This window comes from Oncorhynchus gorbuscha, linkage group LG06, assembly GCF_021184085.1.
Source record: "Oncorhynchus gorbuscha isolate QuinsamMale2020 ecotype Even-year linkage group LG06, OgorEven_v1.0, whole genome shotgun sequence".
NCBI classification, from domain to species: Eukaryota; Metazoa; Chordata; class Actinopteri; order Salmoniformes; family Salmonidae; genus Oncorhynchus; species Oncorhynchus gorbuscha.
This window is the reverse complement of record NC_060178.1, coordinates 48,827,969-48,845,611: the sequence shown is the minus strand read 5'-3', so window position 1 is coordinate 48,845,611 and position 17,643 is coordinate 48,827,969. Positions and strand designations below refer to the sequence as shown.

Genomic DNA, 17,643 nt, shown 5'->3' with positions numbered 1-17,643 from the left:
GTGCTGCAGAGATGGTTGTCCTTCTGGAAGGTTCTCCCATCTCCACAGAGGAACTCTGGAGCTAAATCAGTGACCATTGGGTTCTTGGTCACCTCCCTGACCAAGGCCATTCTCCCCCAATTACTCAGTTTGGCCGGACGGCCAGCTATAGGAAGAGTGGTTCCAAACTTCTTCCATTTAAGAATGATGGGAACACTGTATTCTCGTTGACATTCAATTCTGCAGAACTGTTTTGGTACCCTTCCCCAGATCTGTGCCTCAACACAATTCTGTCTCGAAGCTCTACAGATAATTTCTTTGAACTCATGGCTTGGTTTTTGCTCTAACATCCACTGTCAACTGTTTGACCTTATATAGACAGGTGTGTGCCTTTCCAAGTCATGTCCAATCAATTGAATTTACCACAGGTGGACTCTAATCAAGTTGTAGAAACATCTCAAGGATGATCAATGGAAAAAGGATGTACCTGAGCCAATTTCGAGTCTCATAGCAAAGGGTCTGAATACTTATTTATTTGTAATACATTTGCAAACATTAAAAAAAAACCTGTTTTAGCTTTTTCATAAAAGGAGTATTGTGTGTAGATTGATGAGGAACATTTGATTTAATCCACTTTAGAATAAGGCTGTAACGTAACAAAATGTGGAAAAAGTCAAGGGGTCTGAATACTTTCCGAATGTAAATCACAGAAGACTAAAAAAATAACGAAACTGTTTGACACTGAACCACCAGATTTTCGGCTTCAAATTCCCATTAAACATGTTAATAACATTCCACCCAGGAAGACATTGGATTTGGCCATTTGACTGCATGAAACTTCAATTCTTCAATGTTGTTCATCATTGTTTTTTACATTTCCAATTAATGATCGATAGTTGCCATTTGAGTTTTAATAACAAACATTTCAATTACTGTGCATGATGTACAATTCTGTAAACCTTTGTACAATCAATACAAATATTTAAATGTGGAACATTTCACCTCCGTAATTCTGAATACACATCTACTTTAATACATTTACTCCACATTTAGTCTGGTAACTACTTATCTTTTAAGTAGCAGTAGTAGTAGGTACTTTTTATTGCATTTTGCTGACATATATCCATATAAAAACATGTAATTTCTCATTCTTATTAAAAACGATGCAATCACTTAATAAAAGAAGTGTTAGATAAAAATAAAGCTACTTATTCAGGATGAATTTGTTGTTTAATTCAGTATATTTGTTCAGATCAGTAACTGTAGATGTTTTGCACATCCGAAAAACAGGTCTTAAACTAAACTATAATTTAGTCTGGGATATTTTGTAGAGAGGTTCACTTCCTCTTGGGGATTAGGAAGACTTGTTGGGGGAATGAGAAGCTTGTTTCTGCTCCTCCTGATATCTACGGGACTGGGAACTGTGAAAGCAGAGAAGAATAACATGAAGAAGAAAAAACATTTATTATGCATGTTAAAAGGGCAATTGCACTTCCTGATTTGGCCCGGTTTTGAAGATTGCTCATTAAGTAATGATGGCGGCCATGACTGAAGCCAAACGAGAGTTGTCTTGGTGGTGTGGTTTGATGTGGGTATGTCATATTTGGATATTGTACCCTGGCAGGTTCTGTTTGTCCCTCCTGAGTCACCATAGCAACAGCATAGCCATTTCTTTAAAATAGCCAGAATTAATTTAAGATTCATCCGAAAAAGCTGTAACTAATTTAGACGTTTTAGAGGTCTTAGTAGTGCAATTTGACATTTGACATCGCACTGCTTAGCATTCTTCCGAGTCGGGAAAGTCTGGCTGCGTGCTCAGGACTGATTTCTGAGAACAATAACATGTCTACAACTTCATAATCGGCAAGCAGTAAAACTATCATAGATAAAGCACAAGCTACACACTGTTTATCAGTACCTGAATCACTTAATAGCTAGCTAAGTTCCAACTGTTTGTCGATGAAGCTAGCAAGTAGTAGCGAGCAGGCACATTGAGCAGCCAGGCCACAATCAACTTATTAAGTCAATGGCAAATGGTGACTATACTTCAGTGCTGTTTAAAAAATTTTTTTTTACACTATCTATTATAGGCCTGCCGACTTTTGAAGATCGGAAATTTCACTCCAAGCTATCTTGAATGTCAATGCTCCTCCCCTATGTAGGCTATAGATGCCTATTGGTAGCTAACGGGGTGGGGTGGAAGGTGGTTGTATAATAGATGCCTATTGGTAGCTAACCTAAATGGCAGTCTGGTGTCATAGACTAGACGTAACATAGTAAATATAAATCACGGAGACTCAAATTAGTTTGATATGTTGCGTTTGCTATGGTTACATAAGACAGATGGTTACTTAATTCAAAAAAACGAAAGTAGGGTGGTTGCTCGTGGTGGAAGGTGGTTGTATAAAATGAACGTCTAGCAAACAAAAGTTTACGAGTTTGAATCTTATCATGGACAACTTTAGTATTTTAGCTAATTAACTTTACAACTACTTATTACTTTTTATCTACTTTGCAACTACTTAGCATGTTAGATAACCCTTTCCGTAACCTTAACCCTTTTAGCTAACCCTAACCTTAACCCTTTAAACTTAACCTCGCTTTCGTATCGTCTGAGATTCCCATAGATTGGAAAGCTGCCTCGGTCATCCCCCTCTTCAAAGGGGGAGACACTCTAAACCCAAACTGCTACAGACCTATATTTATCCTACTCAACCTTTCTGAGGTCTTCGATAGCCAAGTTAACAAACAGATCACCGACCATTTCGAATCCCACCGTACCTTCTTTGCTATACAATCTTGTTTCAGAGCTGGTCATGGGTGCACCTCAGCCACGCTCAAGGTCCTAAACGACATCATAACCACCATCGATAAGAGACATTACTGTGCAGTCGTATTCATCAACCTGGCCAAGGCTTTCGACTCTGTCAATCACCACATTCTTATCGGCAGACTCAACAGCCTTGGTTTCTCAAATGATTGCCTCGCCTGGTTCACCAACTACTTCTCTGATAGAGTTCAGTGTGTCAAATTGGAGGGCCTATTGTCCGGACCTCTGGCAGTCTCTATGGGGGTGCCACAGGGATCAATTCACGGGCCGACTCTCTTTTCTGTATACATCAATGATGTCGCTCTTGCTGCTGGTGATTCTCTGATCCACTTCTACTCATACGATACCATTCTGTATACCTCTGGCCCTTCTTTGGACACTGTGTTATCTATCATCCATACGAGCTTCAATGCCATACAACTCTCCTTCCGTGGCCTCAAACTGCTCTTAAATGCAAGTAAAACTAAATGCATTTTCTTCAACTGATCGCTGCCCACACCTGGCCGCCCATCCAACATCACTACTCTGGACAGTTCTGACTTAGAATATTTGGACAACTACAAATACCTAGGTGTCTGGTTAGACTGTAAACTCTCCTTCCAGACTCACATTAAGCATCTCCAATCCAGAATTAAATCTAGAATTGGCTTCCTATTTTGCAACAAAGCATCCTTCACTCATGTTGCCAAACATACCCTCGTAAAACTGACCATCCTACCAATCCTTGACTTTGGCGATGTCATTTACAAAATAGCCTCCAACACTCTGCTCAGCAAACTGGATGCAGTCTATCACAGTGCCATCCATTTTGTCAACAAAGCCCCATATACTACCCACCACTGCGACCTGTACGCTCTCGTTGGCTGGCCCTCGCTTCACATTCCTCGCCAAACCCATTGGCTCCAGGTCATCTACAAGTCTCTGCAAGGTAAAGCCCGCCTTATCTCAGCTCACTGGTCACCATAGCAGCACCCACCCGTAGCACGGGCTCCAGCAGGTATATCTCACTGGTCACCCCCAAAGCCAATTCTATCTTTGGCCGCCTTTCATTCCAGTTCTCTGCTGCCAATGACTGGAACGAACTGCAAAAATCACTGATGCTGGAGACTCATATCTCACTCACTAGCTTTAAGCACCAGCTGCCAGAGCAGCTCACACACAGATCACTGCACCTGTACATAGCCCATCTGTAAATAGCCCATCCAACTACCTCACCCTCCCTTATCCTTCCTCATTTGCACATGCTGTATATAGACTTTTCTACTGTAGTATTGACTGTATGTTTGTGTATTCCATGTGTAACTCTGTGTTGTTGTATGTGTCAAACTGCTTTGCTTTATCTACGGCCAGGTTGCAGTTGCAAATGAGAACTTGTTCTCAACTAGCCTACCTGGTTAAATAAAGGTAGGGGAAAAAAATCCTAACCCCTAACGTTAGCCAGCTAGCTCACTTTAGCCACCTAGCTAGAATTCATAACATATCATACGTTTTTGAAAATTAATGAGCATCTCGAATTTATGCACAGAATAATACGAAATGCTCTGAGACCAGGTTTTAAATGGTGGTTTCTTCCATGTATTCTCTCTCTATGGCGGTGGCACAAATGATGAACTGTAGGCGTGTGTGCAAAGACCAATTAACCGGAGGCTTGACCACTGTGTGAACCAAATCCAACGTAACAAGAACATCCACAGGCAGAAAACTCCACCAGGGGCTTGCTAAAACGGCTGTCCTCAAAAGAGTCTTCTACAACGCACTTGAACTCGCCCTACTGTCCGAGTACTGTCCTTACACCAACGAGATCTAGGATCCAATTCACCGCGTGTCTTCCATGAAGTTCCTAAAACTCCATAGACCCCCTTGCGCAGTGGAACCCAGAACGATACGTGACCACTGCTGCCTTTCAGCACCACAATTCGAAGGCCGCTCAAATCGTTTAAAATAACCCTAAAACCTTTTGTGACTAGGGGGCAGTATTTTCATTTTTGGAAAAATAACGTTCCCGTAGTAAATGGGATATTTTGTCAGGACAAGATGCTAGAATATGCATATAATTGACAGCTTAGAATAGAAAACACTCTAAAGTTTCCAAAACTGTAAAAATATTGTCTGTGAGTATAACAGAACTGATATTGCAGGCGAAAGCCTGAGAAAAATCCAATACGGAAGTGCCTCATGTTTTGAAAGCGCTGCATTCCAATGCGTCCCTATTGAGCAGTGAATGGGCTATCAACCAGATAACTTTTTCCCCGTATTCCCCAAGGTGTCTACAGCATTGTGACGTAGTTTTACGCATTTATGTTGAAGAATACCCGTAAGCGGCTACATTGTGTAAGTGGTCACCTGATGCTCTCAGAGGGATTCTCGTGTAAAATACAGAGGTAGCCATTATTCCAATCGGTCATACTGAAAAACCAATTGTCCCGGTGGATATATTATCGAATATATATTTGAAAAACACCTTGAGGATTGATTATAAACAACGTTTGCCATGTTTCTGTAGATATTGTGGAGCTAATTTGGAATATTTTTTGGTGTTTTCGTGACTGCAATCTCCGGGTGATTTCTCAGCCAAATGTGAAGAACAAACGGAGCCATTTCGCCTACAAAAATAATATTTTGGGAAAAAAGGAACATTGGCTATCTAACTGGGAGTCTCGTGAGTGAAAACATCCGAAGCTCATCAAAGGTAAACAATTTAATTTGATTGCTTTTCTGATTTCCGTGACCAAGTTACCTGCTGCTAGCTGGGCAAAATGCTATGCTAGGCTATCGATAAACTTACACAAATGCTTGTCTAGCTTTGGCTGTAAAGCATATTTTGAAAATCTGAGATGACAGGGTGATTAATAAAAGGCTAAGCTGTGTCTCAATATATTTCACTTGTGATTTTCATGAATAGGAATATCTTCTAGGAATATTTATGTCCGTTGCGTTATGCTAATTAGTGTCAGTCGATGATTCCGATGATTACACTCCCTCATGCGGAATGAGGAGTCACTAGAGTAAGACTAGTAGGCGTAGGCCTCCTCACTTATTATTATTATTATTACTAGCAATACAAATATGATCACTTCTCATAATGGTGCTTGCTACTCATTTAATAAAGTTAAATCAAAGCTGAATCAGATTCTGGCAAGATCACATAATGATAAATTAGTATTTTACATAACAGATCCAAATATAATAGCATATAAGCAGGGGCACAAATTTCACTGGGGATGGGGACAAACCCCCAAAAGAGCAAGAAATGCAGAAGCACAGTGGCTAAGAAAAACTCCCCAGAAGGCAGGAACCTAAGAACAAACCTAGAGAGGAACCAGGCTTGGAGGGGAAGTCCTCTTCTGGCTTTGCCGGGTGAAGATTTTATGAGTACATGTGGCCATTAAGGCAAGATCGCCAGTCAAGATGTTCAGAGATTACCAGTAAGGTCAAGTAATAACCAAGGCCAAGTAATAACCATAAAAACGTTGTAGTGCTGATCATTCTCTGAATATCCTGAAATTGTCTTTAAGGCCTTCGACTGGGGCCTCCCACTCCTCTTCCTAATTTGGTTAGAGGCAGTTTTTCGCTGTTCTGTGAAGGGAGTAGTACACAGTGTTGTATGAGATCTTTAGTTTCATGGCAACTTCTCGCATGGAATAGCCTTCATTTCTCAGAACAAGAATAGACTGACAAGTTTCAGAAGAAAGGGCTTTGTTTCTGGCCATTTTGAGCCTGTAATCGAACCCACAAATGCTGATGCTCCATATACTCAACTAAAGAAGGACCGTTTTATTGCTTCTATAATCAGCACTACAGCTTTCAGCTGGCTAACATAATTGCAAAATGTTTTTCAAATGATCAATTAGCCTTTTAAAAGGATAAACTTGGATTAGCTAACACAACGTGCCATTGGAACACAGCAGTGATGGTTGCTGATATTGGGCCTTTGTACGCCTATGTAGATATTCCATTAAAAATCATCCGTTTCCAGCTACAATTGTCATTTACAACATTAACAATGTTTACACGGTATCTCTGATCCTTTTGATGTTATGTTAATGGACAAAAAAGAAGTTGCTTTTCTTTCAAAAACAAGGACATTTCTAAATGACCGAACTTTGGAATGGTAGTGTATGTGCTGTCTTTGCAATTGATGTAATCTTTTCAAACAAATATTCATTTGAAAGAATCTAAAGACTTTCACAGTGTAGGTCTGTTGTTTTAACAAAGTAATAACAATTTCTAATGTTATAAGTGTCTTTAACATTCAGTAACAGTAATAATATGTTTATAGCAGTGTAACAGAACTGATCTACCAATCAGCATGGGGGACGGTGTCATCTAGAGGAATAGAAATTAAACTATTACTCAGATATTATTTAATGAACATCACTGAACTTCCAATCATTAATTCCTTTTCAACTAATTCATATTAGCATTTTTTTTAATACACATTTTGATGTCCCCTGATTTACATAATGTTAATTACGTTTTTGAACATGTACTGAGGGCATATTTAATTTAATTTACCCACCTTGGCAGAGCGCCTATTTACAAATAACCACCAGAACTCAACAATAGGCCTCAATAGCGCTAAAATAGCATGAAAAGTAGAGGGTAGGATTAGAGAAACAGAACGCATCGTAAAGCAGCAATCAGCAGTAGAAACAACAGCAAAGTGGCTTCACCGTCCCTGGTTCAGTAAAAAGCTGAGGTATGGGGCTGGAGAAATTGTATCACTCAAATTCATAGACAGAGCTATGGATGCAAAGATTGACCATAAATTATATCAATGTTATAGTTTTAACCATGTTTTGAGGCTATATTTTATTTGTTTACATTTTCTTTGTTTACTAACATTGGAGTAAAAAAAGCTTATGTTTTGGGTTCTGATGGGGTAAGACATTTGAACTAAACTTATGAGTTATTTTCTTCTAGCCTTTTAAAACAGGCAAAATATACTACGATTTGTGAACTTGTGTTCAAGTAGAGGGAGGAATTTTACTTTGAAGCTTTTTGCACGATGTCGCTGATTTCACGGAGCTGTTCTAAGGGGCAGTTGACTTTTAAAGAGTCAAGTGAAAATTTCACTGTGAACTCAAATGTAATGTGAAAATGTTGCCTTCCTTGCAATGTCTGTGTATGATCAGCAGAGGGAAACTGCTACTCTTAAACCTGAGAGAACCATTACAGCAACTCCATAGGACTCACATTTACACCCTAAAGATATGAGTATATTTGTTGGGCCCCCATCCTACACACATTGGTCATTGTAAGGCAGGAGCGGACTAGGACCAGAAATTGGCTATGGCATTTCTAACATACCAGCCCATTTTTCCCTTGAGGCACCCACACTAGACCATTTTCTCCCCTCAAGGCCTCCACACCGGACCATTTCTTCCCCTTGAGGCCTGTGTTATTAGCCAGATAATTATAATTTCACCCCCCCAAAAAACTAGTTAGACAGGCCCATTGGGCAAAACATTTGCACAAAATGCCAGATGGCCAGTCCGCTCATGTTGTAAGGTGGAGACTTGTGTAAGGTGGCTATCTGAGTCAGTTTTTGTCATTCTCATAATAGTGTTTTATATCAACTATCTATTTCATAGAAAGTTTCATTTTCCCTGTATCGATTATGTTACTTCAACTGTACTACGGCTGTCCCTGTAAAATAACACCTTGATCTGTTGCACCTGTCTTTGTGATCGTCTCCACCCCCCTCCAGGAGTCGCCCATCTTCCCCATTATCCCCTGTGTATTTATACCTGTGTTCTCTGTTTGTCCGTTGCCAGTTCATCTTGTTTGTCAGGTCAACCAGCGTTTTCGTTCTCTGCGCTTGCTTTTCCCAGTCTGTCTTTTTCTCGCACTCCTGGTTTTGACCCTTGCCTGTCCTGACTCTGAGCCCGCCTGCCTGACCACTCTGCCTGTCCTGACTCTGAGCCTGCCTGCCTGACCACTCTGCCTGTCCTGACTCTGAGCCTGCCTGCCTAACCACTCTGCCTATCCTGACTCTGAGCCCGCCTGCCTAACCACTCTGCCTGCCCGTGAGCCTGCCTGCCTGACCACTCTGCCTGCCCGTGAGCCTGCCTGCCTGACCAGGCAGGCAGGCTGTCAACGCTGTCTGCATCTGGGTTTTACCTTTATACCTGGTACACTGGATAGGTGCAGTGAAATGTGTATGTGACAATAAAACTTATAAATACTGTATATAAAGGTCTATGGCTGAAAACCCTATTCAGTTTAATACTTCCTGTTGTGCTCTGCTGTGATTCGATCTGCCACTCAAAGGCTATTTATTCCTAGAGTGTGTTCAGCTGGGATGACACGGGAGCTATTTTGGGAGATAATGGTAAATGCAGTAGTTATAGTATTATGAGTGTATGTTTGGATTGTGTACTAGGGGTGCTCTGATTCAAACTGATGAGAAATTGCATGATACATACCATCTGCTAGTCCAGACTTCTCTTTCCTCGATAGATTACTGTGGGAAAGAATACATTTGAGAAATGTTAGAGAAGTGAATACATTTTGCACTGATGCATAATATCCCCTCCATTTTATCCCACAAAATACCATAGGCTTGAGTCTGTGAAAACCAATACTAGGCTACAGATCATCTATGAAAAAAACCCTCAAAAACATACCCATTCCAACATTGCTTCCCGAGCAGGAAACTGAAATCAGAAAATAATATGTTTATCAATCAATCAATCAATCAATCAAATCTATTTATAAAGCTTACATCAGCTGATATCTCAAAGTGCTGTACAGAAACCCTCAGCCTAAAACCCCAAACAGCAAGCAATGCAGGTGTAGACGCACGGTGGCTAGGAAAAACTCCCTAGAAAGGCCAAAACCTAGGAAGAAACCTAAAGAGGATAATAATCTGGTATATGCCAATGACTTTGTAAAACCATGCTATAGAAACAAATCAAGATGAACTTGACTGAAATGTCATTTCCTTTTAGATTATGCATGTAGATCTTTCAAGTGGTATTGTGGTATTGAGTACCTGAGTACATCCTCTGGGGGCAGAACTGAACCATGGCTCCGTCCTGGGTGAGAGGGGCCACCACTACGTTGTAGACGTCCCCACACATGATCTCCGGCACTTCACAGGTGTTGCCCCCGGGGGGAGGGGTGCAGGTGTAGTTGGACTGGCTACCAACCATCTTGGCCGTGTAGTTGTGGAGACCGCCAGTGGAACGCCAGTATACACGCAGTGTGTTGTTGGCCATCCTGTACAGCTTCACGCCCGATGGACAACAAGCACCTGGGAGGGAAAGATAGTTCAGTAAGGCACTAGAGTCGCAACTGTTCAGGGCGCAATGGTATGTGGGTGTTAATATGTACTTTGCTATGATCAAACTCTGACACTCTTCTGTAACTTAATGCTATAGAAATTAATTGTGTGTAATTCACCTAGAGCCAGTAATTCACCCAGAACGTTTTCCATTTTTCCATTCCACTGACTCAGTGGTCCCATTGTTGCTATGATAGGTGCTTCTGTCTTTCACTCATTGGATGAGAAGCTGGGATATATTAGTCTATATATCTGTCACTCACTGGATGAGAAGCCATGATAGGTGCACTCAGACATGTGTCCAGTGCGGCTGATGGCCTCCATGCTGACGGTGTAGTTTGTTCCGCAGGTGATGCATCCCATCAGGCAGTGGGTGTCCAGGGTGTGGCAGCGGGCGGTGCCTTTCGGTGAGGTCAGAGAGGTCATGTAGGTGTGTGTGCCTCTCGCCATCGACCAGGTGACATTGGTCATGGCCTGAGTCACCTGTTCAACGTTAAAGGTTGCCGGGCAACAGGGTGCTAGAGGACGAATGGAAAGCACAATTGTGAGAAATGTATACTTCTTTTTTTAAATCTATCTGCAGATAGCTGAATGAACAACTTCATAAAATGTTCACCACAACATCACCAGTAACAAGTGATATCAGTAGTCCAAACGAATTAACCAAAACCTTTCCCTTTCTCCATATAGTTTCCATGGTTCCCTACCTGTTTCCAGTGGAATACTGTAGCTGGGAAAACTGTCGCCCACGGTGGTGGTTGCTATGGCGCTGACCTCATAGACCTCGCCACAGGGCAGGTCAAGTATCTCACAGGACGTTCCTCTGGAAGTGCAGGTGTTTCTGTTGTCCTGGGCCACTACGCTCACTTTGTAGGTGGTACCTGCTCTGTTGGGAGTACTAAAGCTGACTTTGACACTGGTGGTGTTGATCTGGGTCACATTCAGGATCTCTGGCATACAGGGAGCTGAGAAAGAGGAAGTGAAGGAGAGAGGAAGTGGCACGGGGAGGGTTATCGTCACAGTGATCTTTTACCTGTGGGTGTAATGACACACACGTTTTCCCATTCATCCAAATAAACTGGTGATATGATCAGTTAGCAGACACTTTTCTACGTGGCAATTTTTCTTAAAGATGTTTGTGTTACCTGTCTCCTTAGTGTGTGATCTGCAGGTGTGGTTACACCCTCTAATCTCATTACAGGGGATCACCACCACACTGTAGGGGCTGTTACAGGTGAGGTCGGAGAGAGCGCACACTGGTGCCGTGTCGTTACACAGGATGACCTCTGACCCTTCCACCGCCCGCGTCTCGTACACCTCAGCCCCACGCACTGCTGACCACATGATCTCCAGGGTGCCGGGGGAGGCCAGGGAGATGAACACATCCTCGGGACAACAGGGTACTGGGGACGGACAGAGAGAGAGAGAGAGGGAGGAAAGAGAGAGAGAGACACGGAATACATTTCTTTCAGTATTTATATCATTGTCAATATGAACTGATGTGGGCTATCTGAAGAACATCTATCAGCATTCATATTTATTTAGATCCCCCATTCAATGAGCTGAATGAGACTCGTGTGAACGTTTTTTTATTTTATTTTTTAAATAGCGTGATTTCAGAGGCACATTATGTGCGCTGGGTCTCTGGCACACCGCTAGACGGTAGAGCTGAAGCTTCGACTTACAGGTGGTGTAGTTGAGCACGGGGCCCGGTGGGCTGGATCCAGCCAGGCTGAAGGCGAACACAGTCATCAGGTAGGTGTATCCACACTGGCAGTGATAGTTACAGCTGGTGGAGCTGGTGTTGCACCTCTCCTCCTGACCATCATCCCTCTTGATGAAGGCCACGTAGGTGTCGGTGTAGGGTATGGCGTCCCACAACACAGAGCAATTACCTGCCTTGGTCTCCTCCACACGCAGGGGCTCTGGTGGGCAGGGGACTGAAGGGAAACACACGGCAGGGCGTGCAGTTATTAGATGTTCATCATACGGTTATTATATGTCTGTAATAGTGGCTAAAGGTCGAGTTATTCATGTTACTTTCAATGAATTGCTGTGTTGTTAGTACCTTATATATGCATCTCATGCGTTGATGAAATAGTAGAATGATCGCAAGTGTATCAATATACTGTGCTTTACATAGCAGGTTTGTGTCTTCTATTGCTAGATGTAATATGCCATATAACAAACAATCGATTTGTTTGCTTGATTGATTGACTGATTGATTGACTGATTGATTGACTGATTGATTGACTGATTGATTGACTGATTGATTGATTGATTGACTGATTGATTGATTGACTGATTGACTGATTGATTGATAGATTGACTGACTGATTGATTGATATGTCTACGCACAGGTGATGAACTCCTCGGGAGCAGAAGGGATGCTGGGTCCTCCCTCGTTGATGGCTGTCACGGTGACGGTGTGTCTCTGGCCACACCCCACGGGGGCCAGGGTGCAGGCGCCGGTGGTAGAGGTACAGTTCAGCCCCTCTGAGCTGAAGGCCAGGTACTCCCCCGCCCCCTGTGATGGAGCCCAGGACACAGACAGACCGGCCTCAGAGCCCACCATCCTCACCTCCAACTCAGTGAGCACAGGGATGCATGGACCTGGAGGGAGGAGAGAGAAACAACATGAGCACGCACACAATTAGGTACAGACCTAGACGAATCCTAAAGGTGCTTACAAATATACTGCACAAATTGGCGCTCTTGCTTGCCATTTGCTCCACCGTATCCCTATCAGGTCTCGAAAAGGCCTCGTTAACTGAAAGTTAAATAAAGCTAGATCAGGTACATTTTCTGAAGAAAAGGAAACAGGGCAGTGTAACACTGAAGAGTGTACTTGCTAACCAAAAATCCCCTCTCTTCCTTACGTGTGATCTGGCAGACGGTGAAGTCATCTCCCTGTCTTTTCTCGGGATCCCAGGCGTTGCCCTTGATGCAATAGGTAGTCCCAGCCTCCAGGCCAGAGAAGGTCACGCTGGTGTCAGTGGTGTTGAGCTTCACCCTGCTGTCTGAGCCCTCCATGATGATGCTAATGGTGTACAGGAAAACGTGGTCCACAGGCTCCCACCCCACCACAATGGTGTCATTGCTGGGAGAGGTGGAGTTGAGCTTGGGCGCAGCAACCACTTTAGGAGAGAGACAGCAATGAGACATGTTATGTAGAGTGTGTATTTGTTTGTCTGTGTTGGGGGTGTTCATGGTTTGCCTTTTAATTGTGTGATATCATTCAGAAAGCTCTAAAGTGTATGTTCTGTGGGATCACTTTACAATGTACCACTACATGCCTGATATTTGAGACGATCAAAATTCTCTCCCTCTCCTCTGCCTTCTAAAGAAGGTCAAACCACAACACAATAGGATGAAACTGCTGGTGGCTTGTTTTGGTACATGCAGATATCCGATAGGCTGACTAACTCAGGTCCTATTCCCAGGGTAACCAACGCAGTGCTCTCAGTTGTCAACCCAGTTGGGTTTATTCTTTGTGCATGGAGAGGGGTCAGATATAATTACAGCGGATACCTCCCTCCTCAGGGCAGCAAGAGCATCTCACTAATAGAGGAAAGTACCGGATTTGCAATACCTCATCTGAAATCAAGTTTTTAAGGTCAGGTATGTAGCTACAATCCTCTTCCTGGCTTTGGCTCATTCACGTCAGCAAAGAGATCGAGTGACTTATGGTGGGGGCCCTGGAGATAAAGGTTTTTACTGTTTTCCCTATCAATGACTAATTTCTTTATTCCAGGCTTTCATACTCTTGTGTTTTTTTTTCTTTCCCCCCCAACAGACGGTGAATGTGAAATACAAGGGACAATACCTGTCTTTGCTACCACAGGGAGGGAAGGCTGGCTCCTGCCTCCGCTGTTGATGGACATGACACTGAGAGTGTAGTCGGTGTAGGCCTGAAGGTTGAGCACGGTCCCAGGGGAAGAGGACACCTCGGTTTCGTAGAAGAAGGACATGTCGGCGGTCTCGGCACGCAGGATGTAGGAAGTGGCACCGGACACCTGCGTGAACTCCACGGTCAAGCTCTCACTCTGTTTCGATGTCGCCATGTTGATGGTGGGCACCTCAGAAGCTACAGAAGGGAAATAAACAAGAAGAGGGAATTGTTGAAACTCACGTAAGGAGATACCCACATGGAAATGTAACGATTGTAACCAGTTACACCACAATAATCATACCTGCTTTTATTTTTCACTATAAGCCCACTGTTATAATATACTTTATATTTCTTATGAGAGGTTGTCCTTTAACATTGCTCTAAAGACAGATTGGATATATTCCCTTGTAGCTCTGATGAGAGAGAAAAACAGAACTGGCCCTGGAGCGGTGATTAATGACAGAATGTTACGAGACCACAACAGAATGTATAGCCTATTGTTTCACCATCATCTCCTTAGGGTCACATAGGAGACACTGATTTTACCGGTGGTCTCTTCTACTTCAGCCTGGCTCAAAACATTCAGGCTGTTATCCATGGCCTCAGCCCTGATGATGTACATGTGGTTGGGGGTTAGAGAGTTGATGGAGCCCATCACAGAGTTGGCACCGAACTGGGCGAAGGCTGAGGCATCCAGGGAGTTCTTGGAGGTCGCTGTGATCTTGTAGGAACTGGCTCCCGAGCATCTGCTCCACTGCACTGTCATACTCTTAGATGTTACGGTGAATATCGACACTGTGATTTCTATATGAGGTGAGAGATGGAATCACTGTCAAATGCTGGGTTCACGTCTGGATCAAATGAGAAAATATTATAGCACTACTATTGCATACATGTACTACAATTACACGATCATTCTAGTGTAATAATCAGGATTATTTTTAATCCACTTTCATCCGACCATCATTTTCTGCAGTTGAAAAATATAGACTGTTTAGGAATGTACATGTATTGTGACAGAAATATAAATTTTTTACCTGATGAAGCTGAACTCTGGAAGTAAAAACAGAAAAGGAAGTAAAAACCGTAAGAAATATATATATATATAATACTTTTAAGGGAATGTAAAACAAATTATATTACACAATGTTCATACCATGAGAAGTTTTATTAAATTCAAGCAATTACTTTCCTGGAATGAATGTTCCCTACTCAAGGTTAATCTTACAGTACACCTGTTGACAGGTATGCCAGTCAATAAGGCAGTGTTCCCTCTAGATAGCTCATTCCTTTTCCTCCAACAGACTATTCTGTGCTTTTACACCTGCATTGTTTGCTGTTTGGGGTTTTAGGCTGGGTTTCTGTACAGCACTTTGAGATATCAGCTGATGTACGAAGGGCTATATAAATTAATTGGATTTGATTTGACTATTCATGTTCTTCTGATGTTATTGCAATAGTAATGTATTTGAAATATATGCTATGTCCTACACAAATAGCACAGGTATAAAGATTCACAGTAAAAAATTAAAAGTAATCCTTACCTGAGAGCCTATGCCTATCAAGGCGAAAATCAACATCCAATTAATAAATACCATTCTGTTTTTTTTCTTCTTGATGTTATCCTTCTCTGTTCTCTGTCCTTCTCTTGATTAGTTGAAAGGAGCTATTTGAGAATTGCTTCACGTTCTACGTTTATCCTTTCTTTAACACATTTCTGGTCTGTGTTGACTGAAATACCTACATGTGACCCCGCCCACTGCAGCCAATCATTGGCCGCAGCTAGAACAGCTACCTGCAGGCAGGGTTGTGTTCAGTTCGCTGCAACGTTTGCTACGTTTGTATTGAATGACACATTTCCCCCAAAACGGTGCACGGGTAAGTTTCTGTTTGCTCCCGTTTGGTGGGTGTGGTGAGGTGTGGCCTGATCAATATGGGTATGACATTATCTCACATTTCTTTTAGACTAACATTTAGTTTTCAGCAGCCAATCATTGGCAGGGCTATAATTTGTATAAACCTTGCTGTCTGTCGCTCTGATATTTGCAACATTGTTTCAATATTAACATTTGATCTCCAGCTGTCCATAGTAATGAACGTGTCGGGAGTCGGGACGAGACAGACAGGCAGCATTTCTCAACCAGTCGAAATCATGAATCAGCTGGCATAATTTTTATGGATATATACAAAGAAATGTACATTGGGAAAAAGGTAAAAACGAAACGAAGTGTAGCTAGTTTGTAGTCTTTCCAGCTTCAGTTTGAAGTGATTGTGTTAGCTTTGTTATTGGCTCCACTGAACAACAGTGTCCTAAAGAGAGAGCACATTTTCTATGCCAGGTGAAATCACGCCTCATTAACTCATTGTTATGGATGTATCCAAATAAATGTTACAAGAAAACAGCTTAAACTATTAAAAATGCAGCTACTGTTGTTATTCTGGCTGCACTGTTTGACGTGACTATAAGTTGGCCATAGTTGGCGAGCTAGCAAGCAAGGGATAAGAACATTGCCAGCCAGTTTGGCAATATAAACATGTAACATTTTGAACAAAACAACAAGACTGAACTACTGGTTCGTGTCTCTGGCAAACAAAACTAGAAAACAAACGACCACCCGACTTGGGTAGCAACCCTAAATTTGTGTCGGGACTTTTTCTTGTGAAAGGATGAAATAGTATGAATGAATTCATCCACAATTTTTTTTAAAATTAAAATATGTAAATAATTATTTTAATATGTTGGTAACCCATTGTATAAAAGTAATAATGCCCTTGAAGTCAGTGTTTGGAAAATACAAGAAATTGGCACGGGTGTTGTTAGGCAGGAAAAACCTGCCACTATATCCTCCAAAGACCGGCTTCTCTGGCATTATCACTTAATTATGAGTGCGATATCGCACAAAAGCATTTGTTGGAGACAAGACCGGTAGAATGGTGAATTAGGTTGGCCCACACATCCTTTTAAAATGAGGTATTTTCCCGCCTTCTGGTTATTCTCAAGCATCCTTCTCTTCCTCATGCTCTTGTGAGCAGGGGAATACGGTGAGATATCTCACCCCTAATATCAGTGAAACTGGGGTTATGCAAGTAACCTTAAATTCTCCTTCAATTATTTGTTTTGATATCTCACATGTGGGGATTTGGCCAACTCCCATATCGCAAAGACATGCTCTACAAAGCAGTGTTAATTTCGTCAACAACAATAGTGGGAAAAATATTAGTTAAACACCTATTTTTTCTGTGGCAATTGAGAAGACTATAACTGACTATGTAGACCCAAAGAAAACTAAAAACAAAAATAATTTTTCATTTCAGTTCACTAAAATGAGATGAGAGGAAATGACCCCTGTGACAAAAAAGTTGAGAGCTTTTCAGTGATAAGCACAATGACATATTAACAGTACAGATGTGCAGCTTTGTTCAGCAGTGGGAAGGACATGCCACACCTGGCACACACAGCCTGCATCAGCTGTTGAGTTGCGGGGAAGCAAGCGATGAGTGTAGGCAGACAGGTGCCACCTCCGTCTCCAACTATACACATTGTGCAGGTGACTCTCTTGCTTCCCAGTAGCTATACTGTTAGCCATTTTTGCAATTTTATCAGTAGCTTACTGTATTAATCAACTGTATAAACTGAACACAGTAGATTGCACA

The 17,643-nt window shown here is 42.2% G+C and overlaps 1 protein-coding gene across 1 annotated transcript; it reads right to left on the bottom strand.

Annotated features, from left to right (window-relative positions):
- Nucleotides 1-1,111: 1,111 nt before the first annotated feature.
- On the bottom strand, nucleotides 1,112-14,247 carry LOC124038695 (fibronectin type III domain-containing protein 7-like). Its single transcript, XM_046354780.1, has 12 exons — nucleotides 14,226-14,247; nucleotides 13,924-14,184; nucleotides 12,977-13,234; nucleotides 12,456-12,710; nucleotides 11,783-12,037; nucleotides 11,243-11,500; nucleotides 10,805-11,062; nucleotides 10,361-10,615; nucleotides 9,807-10,067; nucleotides 9,439-9,468; nucleotides 9,238-9,275; nucleotides 1,112-1,400 (listed from the first exon to the last, which is right to left on the bottom strand). The coding sequence occupies exons 1-11, from the start codon at nucleotides 14,245-14,247 to the stop codon at nucleotides 9,244-9,246; spliced, it is 2,145 nt and encodes a 714-aa protein (XP_046210736.1). The 3' UTR covers nucleotides 1,112-1,400; nucleotides 9,238-9,243.
- Nucleotides 14,248-17,643: the final 3,396 nt, after the last annotated feature.